We start from the raw sequence: 24685 nt of genomic DNA on the forward strand, positions 1-24685 counted from the left end.
TGCGGAGGTCATGAATGAGGTCCACGATGTCTGCACTAGACCGCCTCTTGCAGACCTGGGCAGGCTCCTGGGAGCCGCCAGCCTGGTCCCGGGAAGAGGCAGAGGGCTGGGTGGCAGCGGGTGGCTGGCTCGAGCTGTGCCAGGTGCAGGGTCTGCTGGCTGGGTGCTGGCAGGCTTGCACCTGGCACGGGCACCGTAGCCAGACCTTGCCCCTTTAAGGGCTCCGGGGCCGGGAGGGGGGCAGAAGAGTTTCCCTGGTGGTGCCCAGAGTGGCCACCAGGGAAAGCTGGGGAGGGCTAGCCTCCCACTAGTTCGAATTAAGTGGCTACACAGCCCTTAATTGGAACTAGTTAATTCGAACTAGGTGTTAGTCCTCGTGGAATGAGGTTTACCTAGTTCGAATTAAGCGCTCCGCTAGTTCGAATTAAGTTCGAACTAGCTGTTTGCCTGTGTAGCGCCTATCAAAGTTAATTCGAACTAACGTGTGTTAGTTCGAATTAACTTTGTAGTGTAGACATACCCCTATAGACAACCACCTAACCTCAAGATGATTCTTACCAACAACCACAGGACATACCTCACTAATACCAATGCTGGAACCTTCCCTTGCAACAAACCCCGTTGCCAGCTTTGTCCACATATTCACTCTGCTGATACCATTATTGGACCTAACCAATTGAGTTATAAGATCAAGAACACATATTCCTGCTCATCCAGAAATATATTTTATGCTATCATGTGCCGAAAGTGTCCGTCTGCTATGTACATTGGACAAACGTCTCAGACACTTTGCCAAAGAATCAATTCCCACAAAACAGATATTAGACAGGATCACAAAGAAAAAAGTTTCTTGCCATTTCAACCAGAAAGGGCATTGTCTCAACGACTTGATTACCTGCATCTTGCTTCAAAGACCTTTTAACACCAGACTTGAAAGAGAATCCCCTGAACTGTCATTCATGCTTAAATTCGACACTTTACACCTAGGTCTAAACAAAGACATTAATTATCTTACCCATTACAAAGATAGCTTCCCCAATTATCACCTCTAATATCATTAGCTCTCAGACATTTACCTCCCTCCTCATCCCCCTTCTGTTCTGAAATTTGATTTGTCCTTTTCATATGTGTTCATTTTTTTGATCGTATCCTTTGGTATATATGGTTGTGCCAATTTTCTTCCACTATTTGATCTGAGGAAGTGGGTCTGGCCCACGAAAGCTCATCACCTAATAAACCATCTTGTTAGTCTTTTAAGTGCTACATAGTCCTGTTTTTTGTCTACATCAGACTAACACGGCTACATTTCTATCACCATTCTCAGTGACAGCTTCTCTCTTCTGACTTGGGGCCAAATGTGCCAGACTCCCAAAACAGGCCCTGTTCACAGTGGCAACACACAGTGTGGTCACATTCCCCAAACCCATAATTAAGGAAACTTTTAACACTTTGGGAGCATTGTTTGATTTCACATACACCTAATTATGAAAGGTGAATGTGTGCCAAACCTCTGGGGTTTACAGCACAAAGGAATCCACCTCATAGGACTAGTGATGAATGTTCCCTCTAGTCGTTTCCATCCATGTGCAGAATAAAAATTTTATGTGCACTGAGGCATGTGTGAATGTGCACCACCAGTAGAAACAAAAACTAGGTGTGGGTGCTCTGCTAATCAGCTGGGTGGCATTTGAATTTCCCCTGAATGGCCACACAAGCACACAGCTTACAGGGAACACTGCTAGTCATTTTACCATAGCTCACCAGGTCTGTAGACAGCTGCTCATTTCCCAAGAAAGGAGGGACATTAGAGAGAGACACTTTAACAGCAGGTGTTGAGAGGGGCACTAATAAGACAAAAGCACCGCACACAATCCCCTCCACAACCACTTGCTCAACCAGGTAAAACATGCAATAACAGCCTCACACATACCAGAGATATACCTCACATGTTTAAACTCAGTCACCTCCTCCCCAGCTAGCACATGCTCCTCCTCAGAGGCAGAGTATGCAGCTAAAACCCTGGGTGGGTTAAATCCTCTGACACCACAGAAACAGATCTCTGTCCCCTGGGGTGGCCATGGCAGCTAAGATGGCTGAGAAGGCTGCTAACACACAGGAAAGCCTGAAACCCCACTTCAACCATAAAGCTAAGCACATACAAAAAACCCAAAACCCCATTTCCTCACAACAACAACAACAAAGATAGAAAGAAAGAGAAAGAGAGAGAGAGAGAGAGAGAGAGAGAACAGCAAAGCACACCCACTTTCAGCCTCCCTCTCAAACACTCCCACATTCCTTAGAGTATTAGGTACACAGTTATACCGTGACTGTGAAGAATGCAGCTGGAATACAAGAGGAACAGAAATTGCAGAAACGTAGACTAAGTCTTCACTAGAAATGATGCAGCTGCACTATAGTCTGTCCCAAAGAGCTTGTGATGTAAAATGAAATACAATATACATGGAGTGTAGTGATTGGAAGATACATGGAGTGCAGGGCCTTAGGTATTTCCTTGATCTAAAAGATTTAAAACTGTAGTTAGATGAAGAATGAAGAATCTATTACTTCAATAATACCAGAAAGTAACTAATTATATTCATAGTTTTCAGGAACCAGAACATCCACCATGGTCTTAACCTTTGTCGGTACCTTGTGAAAACCGTTAAATCACCCATATATTTTAGGGAACGCTGGAAAACTTTGCATTTGCTATTATGAGCTCTCAAACTATAATGCTCAGCATACTGATACCCTGGCATTATTTGCATGTATCAGTAAGCTTGACACAGGTCAGTTTTGCTAAGCATTTGACCTACGGCTAAAGAAGAAGTGATATTAGGAAGTAGATTTGAGTCTGAACAAAATACTAGATTCCTAGTCACCATGATCTCTCCACAAACTGAAATGGTAGCATAATGGAGAATTGCCCATTTTATTAGCCAATAAAGAATCATGCCTTGATCAAATGTTTAAGATCTGCTTCAACATTTGGTCTGATGATATATGGTTCTATTCCCACCTTGCATCGCCAGATTAGTTGTCTGATTTACTGGTCAGCTCACAGAGATGCCTTTCATGTTCCCCTTAAAAGCACCAGCTGTTTGTGCAGCACTGCAGGTGGGCCTTGTAACTGACTCGCTGTCCTGAAGAGCCCCCTTCTGGCTCCTTGCAGCATTTCCACAACTCTGCCTCAGCTTTTCATCCAGATTCTGGTTGGCCAGAACTGAAATGGCATGGCAATGGCACACTCTAGTCCCAAACCTTCTGGAATACCACTGTATTTACAGTCTCAGGTAATTCTCTTATGAAACCCTTCCCATATAGTCTCCTCCCACATCTTCTGTCCCTCCTCGGTCTCTCTTCAAATCTGGTCTTGCTGCCAAATGGCATGGAACAACAAATACCGCTTTATTTCATCCCTGTAGGGCTTGAAATTTCAATCTCTCTTCATTCCCCGCACCTCAGTCCTCTGTTCTGTTCTCAGTATGTTGACTCGCAGGGCTCAAGTTTTGTTGTTTCCCAGGGCCTACAAGCTGGAGCTAATCCAGCTTTTCTATAGCACCTTATGCATGGTTGTTGCCCATCCTCTTCTCTCAGGAGGGGATACAAGGCTGCATCTCTTCTGGGTCTTGTCCACCTGCCCCGAGAGTCTTCCCTTGAGTCTTCAGGTATACCAGGTGTACGCTCTCCAGGTGTACCTGGATTCTCTGAATCTAATTAACCCCTTCTCCTGTGTGCAGTTTAGACACCCCATCACAGACTATTTCACTTTTCATCATTGTCATGCAAAGGTCTAGCCAATTCTTATAGCTCCTTTGGATCAGCAAGGATGGATCATCCTTCATGACAAAGAAGGGCAATCTAGTTGTATGTGACTGTTGGACATGAGAGGCAATTTGCGTTGCAAATTATGTAGCTCACAGAGGAAGGTGACTAACTTTGCTATCACTACTGCACCAGATAATGGAATTTACCCAGAAATACAAAAAGGCCTGCAATAGTGAAGACATGCAACTTTGTTTATTTTGTTGTTTCTTTTTTTCTCTCTCTGTCTAGCTCTATTCCCTTTCATTGGCTTTTACCTTCCATTCTTGTCTTTCTATGCCCGTTTACTACCTCTTGCCTGCAGCCATATCCTTATGCCTAAATATGCAGTCAACATGTCCTGTTTCACCCTGCTGCCAGCCCATTTGCATGCCAGGTTTTTGCTTCTGAATGACTCTCTTGTCACATCTGAAGTAGTGACATGGGACCTGAAAATTCTGCTAACTTGTGAACTTTATTAGACATATTCACCACTTGGGATTCTCTTGCAGCCATATCCTTGACCTTGAGATATGACATGCCGCACTCAGACAAGAGGTGCTTGTTTCTGTATCACTTACCTACATGGCCCAGCCTATTAAAGAGGGCATCAGTTAACACTGTGTTCAACATGATTAAGGCGTCAGTAAACTGTCAAGTTATTCCTTCCACTTCTTGGCTTCGTCTATGTAATTGGAATCCCTCAGTGCTCACCAGTGGCTGTGGAGCTTTATAGGATCTCTACATGTGCTTTTGTTCCTGGCACATCTGTCTGCATCAGACTCCATAACAGAGCAAAAGTTTTATTCCCTGTGCTATTCAGCAGACTGAATACAATCTGATCTTTCAGAAAAGCACATGCAGCTACATAATATTCAAAAGGGCATGATCTCCACATTCTTATCAACAAATACTGCCACTATGGTGACTTATGTTCAAACCAATACGTTTGATGGGAACAAAGTGTATGTATCTAGGTCCAAAAATCTCTGTCTGAAGATCCAATCAGTTGCATCTAAATGAACATTTTCTTGATTCTGGAAATTTCACCTTTGCTTTAAATATGCATCTCTCTCTTCCTCTCTGCTTCCTTTCCTCTTCTTCAAGTATTTTGTTTTCCATCAAGGAGCAAATCTCACCTCTTATTTGGAGAATGGAAAGCTGGAGGAATTTTTGGCAAATCAAAATGAAATGTTTCCATTTCAATTTTGACCATTTAAAGATGTTTTCATTTTTTAAAATAAAATGAAAGAAAATAGAATATTTCATTGTGACATTTTTATTTTTAGATTATTGTTTAACTAAACAATTCAATGAAAGCAACATGATCCCTGAAACAGCTGAATATTGCTGAATCTGCATTTTTCAACAAAAAACATCTCAGACAAAAGTTTTCACCTTGTTTCTTAACACTGTTAAGTCAGAGAAGTAAACATACTCTAATAAAAGAATACACTAATGGTGAGTTATCAGTGGAATAGTCTGATAGGGTATTGAGCAACAAATGGTAGATGGTTGGTGTCACCCCGCACTTTTAAGGTAGACTGTTCTGGTGCACTATCCATATTCTGGAAAGCTATCCTGCCTACTAATACACAATGCAACCCCTACCAAAAGTGGATGTTAGCGATCTACCCCAAGAGATTGGAGTAAGGGTATGGTTGTGGGCTTAGGTCTCTGATCAGTGCATATTATGCATGTCTGGTCCACAGAGGGCATAAGTGTTATGGTGCCCAAGTGCTGTGTTGGGCTGTTTAACTCAAGCTGCAGAAACTCAGGCTTTTAGCTCTGGAGATTTCTGGTTCAATTCTAGTGTGTTGGTCAAAGAGGTTAGAGCCCACGTAAAAGGGCCATGGCTGCACCTTAAAGTACTATATGCTTTATAGTTTTTGCCCACCCACCATGAGGCATTCTGAAAAGATGAAATTCACCTTTGTATAACATTTATAGTAGTCTAGTCTAGATATGTCTAAACTGCAGTCATCTTGAGATAGAGCTCCTACATGAGCAATGAAAGGGTCATTGTAATGGACTATAGATGACAAGAAGCCCACAAAATTCAAAAATTTTCCAAAGATTTTTAGTAATATTTTTAAAAAATGAATAATTCCGGAGCTTGTTTTTGTTAAAATTGAAATTGAGGGAAAACTTGCATTGGCTTTAGTAGAAGCAGAATCTGGAAACATTTAAAATTTCATGACAGAAAAATAAGTTTGATGATAACTTTTTATCCATTTAAATGCACATGCAACATTTTGAAGTCCTTTATGACATGGCCTTGAATTTGAGTCAATTAAGAAAAAAAGAATGAGTACTAGAAAACACTTCCCAGTTTAGAAAAATGTAACCAATCATCCTCAATCTGCAGAAGACTTTTTTCTTTTTGTTCTTGTAAAACAAGTTTTAAAAATTACAGTTGGCATTTAGTTTCTGTGCTACCATTTTGTTGCTGTTGAGGGAATGTAACAAGAAGTAGCTAAGTATTAGTTTACATAATAATGTTTCCACATGTCCATATTTAATGTCCAGTTGTAAATCCATGTTCCACTAAATCCCACGCTCATGCTGCTACATGTCCCTGTGAAACAGATACAGGGAATATTTCATGTTATAAATTGGGTATAGAATTCCCATCACAGTTGTCCACGAGGAAATTGCAAAAAGGTTTCAACCACCCTCCTCGTATTTTGGTTTCTAAAGGGGCCCTGAGTAATGCTTTTTAGCCTATATTGAATGTAGTGATTTATTTATAGTTTTTCACACAGTTAAGGCTTTTATTTTAAGTTGTCTTGGTTAATATAGAATTTGTGGAAATGTGTTTTTTTTTATAAGAAACAAGCTTGGTTTTTATTTAGAAGGGGTAGAGTGCATGTAAATGTATATCTAGCAGTGTAACATGCTACACATTTCAAACAAATGACAAACACTTTGAACATGTTCAGTAAGAGCATAACTTTTAGCTATGGACATATGGATCTACCTATGCTATTAAGTCAACCTTGTCCAATCTTCTCTGATTAAAGTCTTTATACTACTCATTCACAGACATCCTACTAAGCTGATATCTGTTCCAAGAATATAGCCAATTATTTATAAAACTTTGACATTTCCAAGTTTTGCTTTACAGGAATAAAGGTTTGGGTCACTTTCAACCATGTTTTCTAAATTGACAGTTTATGTTGGTTTCACTATCAATAAAATATTGCAATCAATGTATGACCACCTAGAAATTTATGGTTGTCATTTTGCTGCTCACCATGACCATTCAGAAATTCATATACTACAGGCTGGACCTCCCTGCTCCGACACCCTTGGGACCTCACAGGTCCCAAATGAGGGAGTTTTCCAGATCAGGGGAGGTCAATTCTATTCCACTTCTGCTTGGACCCTGGGCTCTCCCAGGGTCCACCAGCAGACCTAGTGAAGCTCCCTTGCTCCCAGGTCACTGGCTTCCAGCTCCCTGGCCAGCCCCCACTGCTGCAGCTCTGCTGCCTTGGGGCTATCAGGCTCCGCTCACCCTAGGGCTGCCACAGATCCAATGTCCAGGGACTGCTGGGACTCCACTGTCCCAGGGCCATCATGGCTGGGCTGCTGCAGCTCTCAGGTACCAACACTGCCACAGCGCCAGGGTGCCAGGGCTGCTATGGCTTTGTGGCTGCTAGGGAGCAGCTACTGGACTCTGTTATCTCCCGGCCACTGCAGCTTCCTGATTCCAGCACTGCTAGGACATGGGGCATTGGGGCTGCCATGGCAACTGTGGTGCCACTCCTCAGAGCTGCCAGGACTCTGCTCCTTGGGGCCACCAGGGCTTCTGCAGCTTCCCTACTCCAGGGCCACTGGAGCTGCCATTGATCTGCTGCTTTGAAGCCACTGGGGCTCTGCTCCTTGGGTCCGCGAGGGCTGCCACGGCTCTGCTGTCCCAGGGCTGCTGTAGCCAATCCCATGGGCCACCTAGCTCCATGGTCCAGGGGCTCTCTGGTCTAGCAATATCCGTGGTCTTGTTGGACCACAGATGTTGCCGAATGACGGAGTCCTGGACAAGAGAAGTTCAACCCATGTTTTGTTGTTGGTTAGCAGTTTAAGTGGAGGCAATACTCCCCTCTTTGAGCTGCTGCTCTGTATTTTCTCTTGCTTCCTCCTTTGCTCCTTGTGATCTTGACCCTTTGTGACATGTAACCCCCCAACTCCAGGATGCCACCTGGTGCACTGGGGTACCACTGAGCCCACCTGTTCCACCAATCTGGGCTCCTTCACTCTGTCCTGCTGAGCCAGGTCTTCAAGTCTCCTTAAGCACACACACAGGTAGGGAACATGTCCAAATGCAGAAAGAAACAAGCACTGAAATCAGCTCTGCATGGGACGATTAAGCTAGTGAATTACTCAAGTGCACGTCATCCTTAGGGTGCAACCCAAAATTGTATTGGCACAGAGAATTCTAGAGTGCAGTCTTATGAAATTCACCCCCTCCTTCAAAGTGACAGAAGATATGTTCTTGCCCCCACAGTTATGAATTCTGCAAACTGAGTTCAGAGAAAACAGAATAAAAGTGTATTAACTTCAAAAAGAACAGCAAACAGATGAAAGAAGACTGCTAACCAAATAAAACAAACATAAAAACTAAGTTTAATACACTAAGGAAACTGGTTACAATAGTAATTTCTCACCCAAAATGCTGTTCTAGACATTTCTTTCATAGGCCAGACACCTTTTCCAGCTTGGGCTCATAATTCCCCCTTTTGCCCCCCACTTCTTCTTGGTTTCTTAGATATTTGCAGCACTTATCCTGGATGGGGATTCAGTAAAGAAAGCACCTAGATTAACTTACTTTCATACCTTAAATAGGATGTATATATAGTGGGAATTATTGTTTCACAGTGTGATCCCCACCCCGTATTACCAGAAAAACACTAGTTGTCAACAATGGAGTCCAGTACCAGGTGACATGATCATATGACCTGACAGTGTCAAAGCAGCCATAAGTCAGGGTTGTTTGCAGCATCCCAGAAAGGAAGGTGAGAGATTAGTATCTTCAAAGTCCTAGGCTATGTCTACACTGCTAGTTTCTTGCGCCAGAGATATGCAAATGAGGCTAAGCGTAGAATCTCGCAGAGCCTCATTTGTATACCTAATAAGCCACCATTTTTGCAGAAGAGGCTCTTGAGCCAGAAGGAGCTGTCTACACTGCCCCTTCTTGCACAAGAAAAACCTTATTGCGCAATGCCGTTATTCCTGAAAATAATCAGCGTAACAGCATTGCGCAAGAGGGGTTTTCTTGTGCAAAAAGGGGCAGTGTAGACAGCTCCTTCTGGCGCAAGAGCCTCTTCTGCAAAAATGGTGGCTCATTAGGTTTGCAAATGAGGCTCAGCGATATTCTACACTTAGCCTCGTTTGCATATTTCTGGTGCAAGAAGCCGCCAGTGTAGACATAGCCCTAGTGTTCCCCCAATGACCCATCCAGGCTCATTGCATTCTGTCTGCTGGGTGTTCTCAGAGGTAAACAATGTTGTAATAGGTTCATGGATAACATACTCAACTTCAGATACAGAAATAATACCTGTATACTAATAGAATAATCATATTTAGTAAATCATAACCTTTCCAATGGTACCTCAGACAATCCATCTCGTATAAAACATATCTTAGGTATCCATGTTATTATTTATAGAGATTTGTTATGATCTTATAGAGCCAGTGTTACACTCTTACCTTCAGGTGTGGAAGAAGAAATTCATGATCTCTTGGCTTTAAACAACAAGCCCTGTAGTTAAGGGTGAGTAGTATCAGAACTTTCTGTGTTTATCTCCTTCTTCTGACTAAATGTCTCCATTTTTCATGAACCTAGGGAGCAGCAGAAGGTCTGAGCTTGCTCCTAAGCCCGTGAATCTCTGATGGCAGCATAACTGTGCTACAAAGCTACCCTTCAACACTAAAAACATTGTTCCTGACAATTTGTTAATCACAAAAACATAACTTTTTTTGAAAAACAGGTATGCAAACTTAGGTTTCCAAGTACATGTTTTGGCCCCTAAATAGGTGGCCTGATGTTCAAAAATGCTGAACACCTAGATGTTTCCAATGACAAGCGTGGAAATTATGGAGTATTAAAAAAATCAGACTATTTATTTGTCAAGTTTCCAGTTCTTCAGCCAGCTCTCTTGGAAGGAGACATGTGTCTCTTCCTCCCTCCTGGACAGGGTATTGCCAGGTTACATAGCAAAGTCAGACTTCCTAAACAGGACTCTCTTACTTTTTTCCATAGACAGGGCACAATAGGTGTAGTTTGACTTCTATATTTGGGGGGACAGCCTCCAGCAAGGCCCAATGAGGCCATGCAGGGGGGAGGGGGGCAGCAAATTCCATGCCTACTCAAGGCTTGCAGGGATGGGCCTGCTGTATGGTCAACATTGGCCTGTGGAGCTAGGAATCTGCCCTGGTGTTTGATTGGGTCTCACACAGGTATCCCGTTGGGATTTAACTAGGACCACAGGGTGACTAATGCACAGAAGTCTCAGCTGGGGATGGGAATAGGTCCTGGGAATAGGTTACTGCTAGTCAAAGTTCCCTTCTTAAGGGTGACATTTCAAAAGAGAAAGGCCGGAAGTGGGTATTTGCCTTTTTCAACTCCCAAGAGAAGAACACTACTAAACTAATAGTGGATTCTTGTCCTGACCCGCTGTTTAAAAAAAGTCGTATGAAGCTCATACCTCTTTCCAAAGATCACATCAATCATCTCTCCCAGACAATTTACAAACAATCCCACAATAACACAGACACACATTTTAATTTTTAATACAATTTGCTCCTACAATACTTCAACTTAATTCAGTAAGGTTTGGCCAGGGTATTGCAAGAAATTACCTTAGATGTCAAACTATGCATTTAAGAGACTAACTTTGGGCACCTTTTAAAAAAACTATTGGCCCAAAAAGCATAACTAAATTATTTTATTTGAGTAACAGCCCTCATTGGGAATCATTTTCATTTTGCCAACAACCAGCAAACCAAATTCTGAATTACTGTTCTCCTACCTCCAGGCTCAGCAATCATAAAAGGGAAATGTAATCTAGAGGGGGAACCCACAGGTACAGTGTATTCCCTCTGCTTACCAGTTCAGGGTACCCATGAATCTGCTTTCCATGGACATATATGTTGTTCCTCACCTCCCTTTCCAGCAGAGGGTAAGGGTTATGTTGCCTGAGTGACATGTGGATAGCTTGTGAATGTGCCACATGCATTCCAAAGTTTACAGACTGTTGTATCATGCAAGCAAGGTACTAACAAACTTCAACAGCCCTTTATTTAACAAAGGTGAAACCTCTTTACTGCTGCTGCTCCCTTCTGTAGCTCTCACTTAACCCTGGCTCATCTCCTCCCCCCTCCTTCCTGTTTCCTGTGCTTCCAGACTCCCAACAGCCAGTGTTCCCAGTTCTAATAATTACAAGCAGCATCTAAAACACCACACAGACCTGCAGACAGTTCCTATATGAGACTTCCAAATAGGAATAACAGGATCATTAAGGATTAAGATTCCCTCCCTCGGGGCAATGGGAAAGGGGAGAGGAAATTATGCAGCTTCCCTAGACTCCACAAGTGACTCACACACACAAAGCATTTTTTTTTTGCCATCATTAGGCTCCTCTCTCACCTGCATATCAGCTTGTGAATCCCAAAGATTGCAAGAGACTCCAGGAAGAAAATGGAAAGCTCTGAAAGGGCTGTCTGGCAGGGCAGATCGTTCAAGTGCATCAGCGCTTTCTGAGCTGTAAGTCCCAGCTTATCAAGAACCAACAGCCCCCTATTCAGTGTTAAATCTTTGTCTTTATTTACTAAGTATACAAGGGAAATGTGGTTTCCAAATCAGCTGTTTCTTATACTTTTCTTCATTGCTAATGTAAATCTCAGTGTAGTTACTTACCACGCTACAATTCTGCTACATTGTTTTCCCCAACCAAGCACAGACAGAATAGCACAGGTTACAAAGATACTATCAGAAGAGGGGGGAAAGGACAAAAAGCTTCATTGTGGCTGAACAGAATAACATTATAATCTCAACCCAAGGTGGCACCTGTCTTAGATTGGCAGGTGGTCCAGGGGTATTCGAGTCATCCTGGATTTGGAGGTGAAATCCTATTGTCAAGAGAAATTGCCATCTCTTTGCCAGTAGCAGGAACCAGTGGAGCAGGCAGTGGAGCCAAATTCAGGACTGGCTAAGTTGCACTGAGAAACAACATGGGCTGGTGTGTCTCAGGGTGCACAGGGCCATCTGGAGGACTTCTGGGGATGCTTCTGGCTTACGCCAATGTGCTGTCTCAAAAGGCCTGGTAGACATTGTTAGTTCCATGGAGTGGAAGGGCTAAACAATACATATCCTTCCCAGTGGAAAAGAGACAACAAGAAAACATTCAGGCTGTCTCTACACTGGCCACTTATTCCGGAAAAGCAGCTGCTTTTCCGGAATAACTTGCCAGCTGTCTACACTGGCCGCTTGCTTTTCCGGAAAAGCAATGATGATATAATGTAAAATCGCCATTGTTTTTCTGGAAAAACTATGCTGCTCCCGTTCGGGCAAAAGTCCTTGTTTCCTTCCCATGCCTATGGGTACTGCCCCCCTGAACTCCCATTTGGCTGGGAACAGGAACAGCATGAGGCCTAATCCAAACTAGCTACTCCGTGCCGCGTGTAGCCGCGCGGCACGGGGTTCAAACGAGCTGGCATTTAAAAATGGCGCCGGCCGGCTTCATGCAAATGAAGCCCGGGAAATTCAAATCCCGGGCTTCATTTGCAACTACAGATGACTACATTACCCCTGCTAGTTCGAACTAGCGGGGTAGTGTAGACATACTCTCCGAGGTACTGTTCTATGGCAACACTCTCCTCAGCCCTGCCCTGAGCCTCCCAAGGGGGTGATTTGTGATATGACAGTACCTGTAAGAAATGTAAGTTATTTCCATCCCGAGCAACACCCTTATCACTACCATCATTGCCAGCTTGTCTATAGCATATATTGGGCCAGGAACTGGTGCAGGTGACCTCTCATGCCTTGGAGGGGAGGGTGGTGCTATAAGCACCAGGAGGTCTGATGCTGCCTTAAATGCTTCTGCCATAGTGAGCTGCTGCAGGTCCTCATGGTGTGTGTGTGGGGGGGGGGGCAGTAAGTGCTGCAGGTCTAGATTTGAGTGGACTCCTCCTCGGGCAAGCGTAGGTGCAAGCCCCACCAATTGGGCACCTGGGAGCTTACTAGCCTCCTAGTGTTTAGACCTGGTTAGGGAACGTCCTCTGTTGGCCTCTTTCTTCTTGTGGGACACCTGGGAGCAAGACCGATTCCTTGCAGAGGTCTGGGTTGAGCGTGCAGAACGGTGGCAGTGTGGAGGGTCTCGAGCAGAGTCCGTCCTCGGTACCGGCTTGCGTGTCAGTGATGCTAGAGCACTGTGCACCAAGAAATTGGCGCTTGGGGCTGCATTCACCACGCTACCTCCATAAGCAAAACTCGGAGGCACTGTTCTCTGTCTTTAAGGGTCCTGGGGCAAAACTCTCTAGAGATCTTACAATCCTCCCTAAGCTGACCCTCAGCAAGATACTTCAAGCACAAAGTATGTGGAACACTTCTAGATATAAGCCTGCCACAGTACAGAGATAGCTTAAGGCCCAGGGACCAAGGTGTACCCCATGCTAAGGAAGGATTGCCCCCCCCCATCCCTCAAAGGAAATGTATGAAAAATCTAGCAAGGCAAACTATAAGCTACTCTCCTGCTAAAGCTAACTATGTACCCACAGTCATATTGCAAAGCACCCACTTGCCAAGGCAAATGCAATGGGGAGCTCCCACCAGCTGCCACAGGTAGTAAGCAGGAACTGGGGATTGGGGGTTAGCAGGGTCCCATACTGAGAGCCATGAAGGCATGATTCCAGGGGGCTGCCTGCACTGACCCCATGGACACTGCTGGAGGATAAAATCTTCCAGCTGTCGGGCAGGCAGCACACACACGATTGGAATTGACATGAACAAGTACACAAAGAAGAATAAAGCACTTCTATGCCTATATAAAGGAAAAATATGCAAATAAACGGCATTTAAGCCATCAGGAAGTCATCATCTTTAGAACGTCATCATCCAAGAAAAGATTCAGTTAGCTTTCCCTAATGTAGAAATAATTTTGTAGCATTTTTGTCTAATGGTAACAAACTGCTCAAGAGAGAGGTAATTTTTGCAACTGAAATATATCAGGAATTAACTGAGGACAACAAATGCCGCAAGAAAATCTATCTTCCCTAAGCATTCTGTGAATCAACCCTAAAAACACCATAGCTTATAATTTGAGGACATCATCAATGACTTTATTTATCAAAAATCATGACACGAAATATTTTAAATTGCACATCACATTAATTTTAACACTGACCTCACAAATACTGCTGGTTGTATTGCTTCAATTAAGAAAGCTGGTCTGTGTAATAACTGTTTTTGTGTTGCTATAGATATTAAGTTTACATAGTTACTCATTAAGAAATCATAGATGAAAGTATGTTAATTTAAAACTTTAATAATGCAGACAAGCTTATTGCAAGATGTGTTTGTTACATTTTTCTATTTTTACAACTTTGCCTTTGTGCATATGCAAACATAAAACTTTTGTATTTATATATTCAGTGTCCTTTCTGAGAAAATAATACATCCATTTTTTTATGATACACTTACACTTGACATAGCTTATGGCCTCAGACTGTCATAATCTGGCCCTCCCTTGTTTGAGAGTTGAGACTGTACGTCTATGTTCATCCTGAATGAGCAAGCAAATACTATGCACCTCACACACTCTCCCACACGTGCTGATGGGAAAGTCATTCTGTCTGCTAGTTTAGCTCCTGCCTTCTCTTAGGAGAATGAGTTTTCCCTGAGAACATGGCTCCTGAGCTCCACAGTGAATTTCCAACAGAGTCATCACAAAGAAGTTCACTGTTCCCAGCGCCACCTATGTGGCCATAGAGAGGTCACTTGTTCGTGTCAAAATAACAAGACGTCATTGTTAGCTCACTGAAGTAACTCTGTGCAAATGTTAACAGGGTTTTCCTGATATGTTCTATACTACATCATAGTGCTGTGAGACATGGACTACCTTGGTTCGACGTGGCAGACATAAATAAATTAATTACGTCTGCTGAACAGGGAGAAAGTGAAGCAAAGATTCAGAGGGTAACAATACAAGAGGCGCTACACTTACAGCACCCCCAGCTTTTGTGGGAAAATATGTAACAGCTGCCTCTATCCTCATGTGCATACCATTTTTCCAGTGGGTATTCTAGGCAGCCATACTATTACTGATGAGAATTTTCCATACACACTTGCCCATTATATGCATTTCTGAAATCTTGCATGTTTTCTAATTCTCTGTGTGTTCCTTTCATTACCTACTACTCCCTGCTTAGTCCCTGGTTGGCTGCCAGCTAGGGTCCAAGAGTAGATGAGGAACACTTTTGCATTTTGCGCTTACAGGCTCAGTAGGATAGATGAGCCTCTGCTGCATAACCACCCAAGGTGATGGTGGCATTTTGAAAACCCATTAGGCTGTGAATGCTCACCTAGATTCAGAGCATCTGGGCAGTGTAGGTAGTCAAAGCAAGTGCTACATTTTCAGAACTTCTAGATCATTGAGTATGGCTTTGAAAATTCCTCTGTTTTAAGAGCATCCATAACAAAGAGCTCCAGTCCCCTGATGTTTACTCCATGGCTTCCTTTGGAACTCATGCTACATAGGCTTTACTAAAATTCACACAGGAAGGCTGTGATAGATCTGGGAATAGAATCAAGGTCTTCTGCAACCCATCTTCCCACCCCCCTATATAACGTGCCTTTACCATAAAGGCAAGACATGCCCCTAATTTGTGGTTATTTACAGCACTATAAATCAAGCATATGCCATGAAGTACCAATAAAAATTGTTTAACATAAGACTTAAATAACTAAACTCTCAACAGCAGCTCATAAAATGAGACTTGGCAGTTCTTATGTAGTTATGGTTAAATTGACAGTGCTTTAGGGAGTTAAGATGGCCAAAAGCAGTAATAGTTAAGAATACAGTGATAGACGGTACAGTCTGTTGGTTAGACAGTCTTTATAGCACATTCCTGAGCCCATCACATGTTGAGAAATGTTAATTAGCACTGAGATGAGAGAATGAAGATATCAGTTAGTGGGAGACTAGACTACTGAAATCATATATCCTTCATCAATATAAGCCTAGACAGAAGAATGAGCTTTGGCATAAAGGGTCCTGTTGCCCTCTGTATGTAATAGGATCTTTTTCAAGTAGGAAGACAAATGGAAGAGGAAGCAAGTCCAAAAGAGGCTGAAAGGGAAAGTCAAACTCTGACAAAGGGATCCAGAGCCCAAATGTAAAAAGACCAGCAAGCATACACAGCTCAATTCCCTTTAAATATTCATGTGTGTGAGGTAAATGAGCCTTGGGCAAGGTCTAACTTCCGCTGCCAATAGCCCAAGCTGATATAACAGAAGCATTTGGAGCCTGTTCTATAGCATTTGACATTCCTGTCTCTTTTCCACTTGTGGCAAACTACCTCCCTCCATATTTAGGATGGATTGCCAGATGGCTTAACCAAAAATACTGAAATCCTCCCCCCCCCCCCCCCAAAAAAAAACCCACTGGGGAAAAAATTCTGTTGGGAAAAAAAGGAGGAGGGAGGAGAGGCCAATGTTATTGAGAAAAAAAACAAACCCCTGACAGTTAAGACAAAAATAAATAAATTAAAAAAAAACACAGCATGGCCCCTGTAAGAACAGGGGCTGGGTGCTGCCACTCTTAACACGCTGCCAGTGTAGCTGCAGAGAGAAGGCAACAGCAGCGCTAACTGAGCATGCTCAGTTTCACTAAACATGCTCATTACGCCCTAGGTATGACTTTCTGAGAGGCAGCTGTTTGTGATGCTACACCTCAGGTGGTGGCCATCTTCTCTGCCTTCTCTCCCTGATCTGGACCAGACAGCTTCCCTGCAGAACCAGGTGTGTGGGGGGGGAAGCGGGTGGGTTGGGCCTGGTTGCTTAGGGTTGCCGCATGTCTGGTATTGACCAGGACAGTCTGGTATTTTTGCCCCCTGGCTGGGAAAAAAAATCAGAAAATACCAGACATTTTAGGTGTCCGGTATTTTCTGATTTTTTTTCCCCAGACAGGAGGTGAAAATAGCGGACTGTCTGGGTCAATACTGGACACCTGGCAACCCTATATATTAAACAAGGTGAGGTCAGAGATGGGGCCTAAATCAGATCCACAAACCTACACTTTGAGGGACTTTAAATTCTGTCCCTAGACCAGGATCTGAATTTTGCAATGTCCCTTATCCTGGAGCAAAATGTGCTTAAACTTTGGCATGTTCAAAATCTGGTTCCAAATTCTGCAACATGATCCCACTTCTGGGCTCCATTTCTGTTACAATATGTGAAAGCCAAGCCATGCTGCAGTGCAATACAGGCCTGTGAGCCACACCTAGTCCTCCCCCCCCCCCAACCCCAAAAGAGCTCTGAATGCTAGAGGGCACTGGGAGTGTTCAGTGTGTCTCAGTTATAAGGTGGATGTGATTTGGGCCCCTGGGCAAGGTGGGGGCAGGAGGGTGGGGCAGCTCCATGTTTCTTGAAGGAACGGGGCCTCAGGTGGAAGGGGTGGGCCTGGGGCAGTGAGCACACTATGCCAGCCTCCCACAGTCCTCAGTGCCACCTGTAGTGTGCTGCTTCCTCCTCCCAGCCCTTAGAGCTGCTGGGAGCATGCCCTGTGATGCTCTGGCAGCGATTTAAAGGGCCAGTCGCAGTGGCAGCAGCTGGGAGCCCATGGATCTTCAGCAGGCCTGTGCCAGTGGCACAGAAGAGCACCAGTCCAGAATAGCTCAGGCTTTCTGCCACAGAAAGCTGGCATAGATGCAGGGAGTGGAAATTCTATAGCAATGAAAGTCTGTCACAAACTTCCTGTTGCTATGTGACCCATAGGAATCCAGGGCAGCCTAATAAAGTGGCAGCACTGGCTGTGGACTGTGTCTTGTCACTATGGGCAAAGAAATGTGTTGGCTCAATATGTCTCTGCTACACCCGTCACAAGATGACCCTCAGCCAAACTCAATACTAGTTACCCTCCCAGAGGGGGACTCCTCCACTAGGCACAGTTACTTTCACAGATCCAGAGAGGTTTGAATTGCCTTCCTGTGCCAGCTTTGGAGATAATTTTCTAACCTCTATCAGAGCATAAGAACTGGCAGCATCACACCCACCAGCATGAGCATGAGGCTGTTCAGAGGAAACTCCCATGCAAGACTCTGAAGTCAGATTCTGTTTTCTCTCCTCTCTATAGCCCAGCACACTATACCTGGCGAATCAGTCAGAAGCCATGACCTTGCTGAGCAGCCACTGTTACCTGGGATGTACTGAGCTGCTACATTCACTCACACATCAAGAGGGTACTAACAGACAGTGCCCCTCCTCCCTCTGCTTATCACATACTGCACCCCATTCTAACAACCCCCATAGTACATGAAAACAGAGAGAACATAGCATGCATACGATAACTAAGGAAAAAGAAATGTTCATTTATTTAAAAAACAACAAGATTTGGTTTGCAGTTATTTATTTTATTAAAATGGTTACATAGGTTGAAACAAAAAAGAGCAATACTAATAATGTTTGTTTTTCCTACGTCATAAATAATTATTGAGACTCCATTAGCTGTTGGCTCAGCATTGATCATGATCCTTGTTATTTAAAACACACACACAATTAGCATTTATGTTTTTAGAAAACATTCAAGCAGCAACAAAAATAAATTAAAGAAAATTTTAACAAGAAATTATGCAAATATTTGTTAATTGTAAAACCTACTTGATATGTTTGGCAGGCAGGCTTTGTGCTTTGATCATTAAAAAAAAATACAAACGTATGTTTGTAAAATGGCTTGTCTTCCCCAGTTTATCCCAGTGAAGTCACTGAAAGTCCTTTTCATTTCTAACATGATGACAAATATTGTTGTCATTTACTCAAATAAAAATACTGAGAATATATCCAACAGAATAGTTTGACAAGACAATCAATTTATTGTCACAAAATATTTAATACCAGAATAATTTATAATAGTATGAACAAGAGTGAAGTATTTAATTTCTGTTCTTAGTTACAAACTCACATTATTATGACAAAAATCCAGTAAGTCAGTTAGATATAAAAAAATTATTGTCATGGAATTCTAGACACATAATGATGCAAGTCAATAAGAGGTATACTTCAACTGTTCATACAGTCATGACGTATGTTTCCTGCTTGGCACTTTATGTCAATGCAAATCAGCAATTTAGAAAACAAAGTAAAAATATATATGTACAAAATATTTCCGTATCAGTCATTTTCATTGTACCCTAAATAAACCCAACATAATATTATGTTACATCAGGAAGCATCCTAGAAGTCACAAAAAGGATGATATTTGCTAAATAGCTTGACTGTTTTAGTGCAACTGGAACAGACTATGCTTGTAGGGTACTTGCATTATTGGCCCAGTCCTGCTTCCACTGAAGCATATGAGAGTTTTGCTGTCAACGTCAATAGGAGCAAAGGGCTACCAATAACAACTGATTGTTTTTTTCCTGTGGGTAACCTATCCAAACTGTAGGAACAATCAGCTCTTTTCCAGTTTTCTGTAACCGATTCAGTACAAATTATATTTGGCTTTACCACTGTTTATTCAAGCACTGGTTAGGATATTGTTGTATGATTCAAGAAAATCTTGTACACCAAACACAAATTTCTGCTTTTACACTGATTATATCACTCAATAGCAGTCAAGTTTGGAGAGTTAAAATGTTATTTTTGAATGCATGGTTTAGCATTGACTTTAAACCTCTCCTAAGATATATGCTGATATTTTTCAATGTTTCACATTCCAGATGTTTTTAATTTGGGTCTTAACTTGGAGTATATATAATTTTGGTTATGTCTTTTTTTCCATTGAAATGTGAATTGTCAATCAACTGTCCTTATTTGATACAGTATGTACAAAATAAAAGCATTTGGACATATTAAAGTAATAAGTTTCCATTGTGGAACGTTATTGAGCTCCAAAACAAACTGTGCTATACATTTAGTTTGGGACCAGAAGAGATTGGTTTTGTTTATATATATAACTACTTCAATAAGTCAATAGCAAAGCTTTAGAAGGATAAGGATGAAATCCAAATTGAATGTACAGCCTGTCCTGCTGCAAGCTTCTCCTCTAGAAATCTCTAATTATCATGTCTGTGTGTACATGTGCATTCAGATTAATCTAAATGACTGAAATATTCATAAACCTGTGTATTTTCTACAGTATTGCACTTTTTCAAATGAGTTATTTTGGTATTTTAACACACTGCAGATACAGGTAAGATGCAACACCCTCGGTGTCATTTTGACAAAACGCAGTGTACAATTTTTAAATAATACTCTGCATTTTAAAAAAAGATTTAATGTTTTCATTAAGAGTCACCAGTCATCAATTTGTATAAGTTAAATATGCAACATTTCTCTCAAGGGCTTCCGGCAATAATGTGTTCAACTCCAGACTGCTCAGGATCACTTGAAGTAATATACAAAGATTAAGGTTAATGGCATTGTCATTTTGAGGCATAGCTGTTGTACTATGCCCACGTTATAGCTTATTTTTTGAAAGCAAGGCACTTGTTATTATAGCAATGCAGACATTTTATGCGCACTTTGATTAACATAAAATAAGTTAATATCTTGATAAAAATTGACTTTATTTTATAATTTACATGCCTTTTATAGAAGCAATGGAACATTTTATTTAATACAATGAAAAAGTCTGGGTCGGAGAGTGCATTTTATTTTTAAACTGACCATAATGTATCTATTTTCAATATTTGCTTCATAGCTGTGGATCGGATTTTACTGAAAACCAATGCTGTGAGGAATGTCCATTTGACCACAAAAAGTAAAAAATTTTCAGAACTGCTGAACTAATGGCACTTTAACAGTCTTTATTTCTGATATATGTGATGACTTTTGAATGATGCAGCTGGTAGTCCCCTGCATTTTATCCTTTCCTTGGGCCAGGTTTGTTAGGGCCATCGCTGCATTGATCTCCTTCCAGTATGTTTCATCTTTTCTTGTTCCTTTTCTGTTAGCTGCGCTAGATTCAAGCAACAACAAACATTTACATGTAGAGATTACATTTCTACCATGACATTGTGATTAGGGTACAAATTGCATAGAAAAATTCAAATGGCCAAAGACAGCACCTCACTCACCTTTCACACTTATTGGGTCCATTTTCCAAAGTTTCTGAAAGCAGAGAAAAAAAACCTATTATTGTCCATTTTGTGCACAGTATTTCCCAAAACATACTCCAAACCCAGCATGAAATTGGCTCAGATGGAAATAAGACTATTTCTGAAAAGGAGATTAGTATTCTATGAAAGTAGCTGTATTTATCAAATGAGAGAACCTGAAATACAGTGGGACGGATTCACTCAAGGGTCTTAGCCAGGAGGAACTAACATAGACCCTAAGCAAGGCACTGGGTGACAAAAAGTCCAATTTGAGAGGCTGCAGATAGGTAAGTCCAATTTGAGAGGCTGTCTGCCAGGGATGTCATAATCAGCAAGAACCCCAAAGCAGGTAGTTTTAGTGCAGAGGGATCAGTTCTCCCAGCTTCAACAAAGGTGACTCTTGCCCAGGAAGCTTACTTATAGGTTCTGGTGGGATTGAAGATAGATGTTAAAAAAAAAAAATCCTGAGAACACGAGGAACGATAAGAAACATGAAAAAGCAGAACCACAGGCCTGTATGAATTTAAGGGCAAATTTACTACAAAACAAAATTTCCACCAACAAGATGGTTTAATCAGTTGTATGTAACCCTGACCCAATTTGCAGCTAAACCACACATAGGGTATGTCTACACTACAAAGTTAGTTCGAACTAACGGACGTTAGTTCGAACTAACTTTCATAGGCGCTACATTAGCGCTCCGCTAGTTCGAATTTAATTCGAACTAACGGAGCGCTTAGTTCGAACTAGGTAATCCTCATTCCACGACGATTAAGCCTAGTTCGAACTTGCTAGTTCGAACTTAGGGCTGTGTAGACCCTTAATTCGAACTAGTGGGAGACTAGCCCTTCCCAGCTTGCCCTAGTGGCCACTCTGGCCAACACCAGGCAAACTTGTCTGCCCCCCTCCCAGCCCTGGAGCCCTTAAAGGGCCACGGGCTGGCTACACAGTTTGTGCCAGTTGCAAGGCTGCCAGCACCCGTGCCAGCACACCCTGCACCTGACACCCATGAGCCAGCCACCCGAGGACACCCAGCCCTCCCCCTCTTCCCGGGACCAGCCTGGCGGCTCCCAGGACCCTGCCCGGGGCCGCAAGAGGTGGGCGCCCGCGTGGTCTAGTGCGGAGATCGTGGACCTCATCGAGGTTTGGGGGGAAGCCTCCAATGTCCACGATCTCCACACTAGCCACAGGAACGCAGCAGTCTATGGCCGCATGGCTGCCAGCCTGGCCGCCAGGGGCCACCAGCGCAGCTGGGAGCAGGTGCGCTGGAAAATAAAGGACCTGCGGCAGTCCTACTCCCGGGCCTGCCTACCAGGGGCTGACCCGGAGGCGTGTCCCCAGTTTTTGGCTCTGGCCCGCCTCCTGGGAGCTCATGCCGTCCCTGCCCCCCGGGACGTGATAGACCCCGGAGCAGAGGGACCGCTCCAGGAGACGGAGGAGGAGGAGAAGGGCGCCGAGAGCCAGGAGCCTGCCGGCAGCCTGCCCAGGACCCGGGACCCCCGAGGCACCCCACAGAGCCACTCGCCTGTGTCGTCTGAGGCCGGGGAGGCGTACACCTGTGAGTACCATCTTGCTCCCCTTATGTGTACGGGGGGCTGGGGAGAGAGGGAGCTCCAGGACCGTGCGCCTGGGCCTTGCCCACCACGGAGCAGCAGCTGGGGATCCTGCAGGGGCCCTGGCCTTGCAGAGGGGAGCTGGGTTTCACACACCTGGGCCCCTGGGGTAATTGACCACTGGTCTTGTTTCACCACAGCCGCAGCACCTGGGCCTGCAGGGCGCACCACCCCGCCTGCAGCAGCTGCCCATGCCCGGGCAAGCAGGAGAGCCAGGAACCAGGAGGAGTACCAGAGGCGGCACCTCCGGATCCTGGAGCAACAGCTCTGTCTCCAGGACCACTGGGTCCAGGAGGACCTGAGGCTGCACCGGAGGAGCTTGGAGGCCCTGGAGGAGCAGGGTCATGCCCTGCGAGGCCACCTCCAGAGCCTGCTGGACCGCTTCCCAATTCCTCCTGCTCCCCCTGCTCCTTCTCCTGCTCCCCCTGCTCCTCCCCCTGCTCCCGCTCCTGCTTCCACCACACCCCCCGTCCCTCCTGCCCCACCCTCCACAACCATTCCCCGCCAACGCCCCCGGACCCGCAGTGTGGCGAGACGGGAGAGGCAGCTGGACTCCCACCCCTGAGCTTTCCTTTCCCTTCCTCCCTTCCCTCCTCTTCCTGCTCCCTCATCCCAGGTTTCCCCCTCCCCTCTCCCACCCTTCTTCCTCCCACCCTCCACCCCAGTTATGTTAAATAAAAAGACATTTTTGTTTGAAAAACAGGTGTCTTTATTTGACAGTAGGTAGGGAGGGGAAAGGGGAAGGGGGTAGGGTGGAAGAAGGCCCCAGTGGGTCATGCAGGGAGAGGTCAGTCCTCCTCCTCCACCAGGAAGCTCTCCTGCAGGGCTTCCCGGATCCAGACAGCCCCCCGCTGGGCTTCCCGGATGGCAGCGGTGCAGGGCTGACCGTAGTGTCCAGCCATGCGGTCAGCCTCAGCCATCCAGGCTGGCAGGAAAGCCTCCCCCTTTCGCTCACATAAATTGTGGAGCACACAACATGCTGCCACAACGGGAGGGTTGTTGTGCTTGTCCAGGTCCAGATGGGTGAGGAGGCATCGAAAGCGGGCCTTCAGTCGCCCAAAGGCCCCCTCCACCACGATGCGGGCCATGGTCAGCCTGGCATTGAAGGCCTGGCGGGAGGGATTGAGGTGCCCCGTGTAGGGCTTCATCAGCCACGGCTGCAGTGGGTAGGCGGCATCCCCCACCAGGCACACGGGTATGTCCACGTCCCCGACCCTGATGTGGCGGTCGGGGAAGAAGGTCCCGTCCTGCAGCCGCTGGCACACGGAGGAGTTGCGGTACACCCGGGCGTCGTGTGCTTTGCCGGACCAGCCCACATTAATGTCTGTGAACTGTCCCCAGTGGTCACACACGGCCTGCAGGATCACGGAGAAGTACCCCTTGCGATTGACATACCGGGACGCCTGGTGTTCCGGGGCATGGATGGGGATGTGCGTCCCATCGATGGCCCCCCCGCAGTTGGGGAAGCCGAGGGTGCCGAATCCCCGGATGATGGCGTCCGGGTCGGCGAGGTGGACCACCCTGCAGAGCAGCACCCGGTTGATGGCCTTGACCACCTGCGGCGAGAGACACAGCAAAGCGCCAATCAGTGGGGCGCCTGGGTGGCTGGGAGCGTTCGTGCCCTGGCAGTGCCCCGCGCCCCACTCCCGGAAGCAACCCCCCTGGCGGCGTGTAGTATGGCCAGGACAGACTGACCCCTCCGGTGAGGGGCGCTTTCGCCTCCTCCCGCCCCCCCTTTGTCCCTGGGGCGGCCCATCCCCTCCTTGCAGCCCCCCTCTGCCCCGGCGCAGTGGCCGACAAGTGCCATACCTGCATGAGCACCGCTCCGACGGTGGATCTCCCCATGCCGAACTGGTTCCCGACGGATCGGTAGCTGTCCAGCGTGGAGAGCTTCCAGAGGGCGATGGCCACCCGCTTCTGGAGGGGGATGGCGGGCCTCATGCGAGTGTCCCTTCTCC

General features: G+C 44.9%; 1 protein-coding gene across 12 annotated transcripts in view; it reads right to left on the reverse strand.

Annotated features, from left to right (window-relative positions):
- MKX (mohawk homeobox) overlaps positions 1–24685 on the reverse strand; it is a 120929-nt gene that overhangs the window by 33739 nt on the left and 62505 nt on the right. For 8 of the 12 annotated variants that reach the window (XM_025185506.2, XM_025185505.2, XM_025185504.2 and 5 more), the window contains 2 exons: positions 21094–21127; positions 18419–20975 (listed from right to left, as the gene is read on the reverse strand). The exons of 3 other annotated variants lie outside the window; for them this stretch is intronic. In XM_025185506.2, coding sequence (XP_025041291.1) covers positions 20789–20975; positions 21094–21127 — 221 coding nt within the window. In that variant the 3' untranslated portion in view covers positions 18419–20788. Of the gene's footprint in view, positions 1–18418; positions 20976–21093; positions 21128–24685 lie in introns of those variants that run through there. One more of the 12 variants, XM_075922565.1, reaches the window with a different exon arrangement.

Source organism: Pelodiscus sinensis, chromosome 2 (assembly GCF_049634645.1).
Source record: "Pelodiscus sinensis isolate JC-2024 chromosome 2, ASM4963464v1, whole genome shotgun sequence".
Lineage (NCBI taxonomy): Eukaryota > Metazoa > Chordata > Testudines > Trionychidae > Pelodiscus > Pelodiscus sinensis.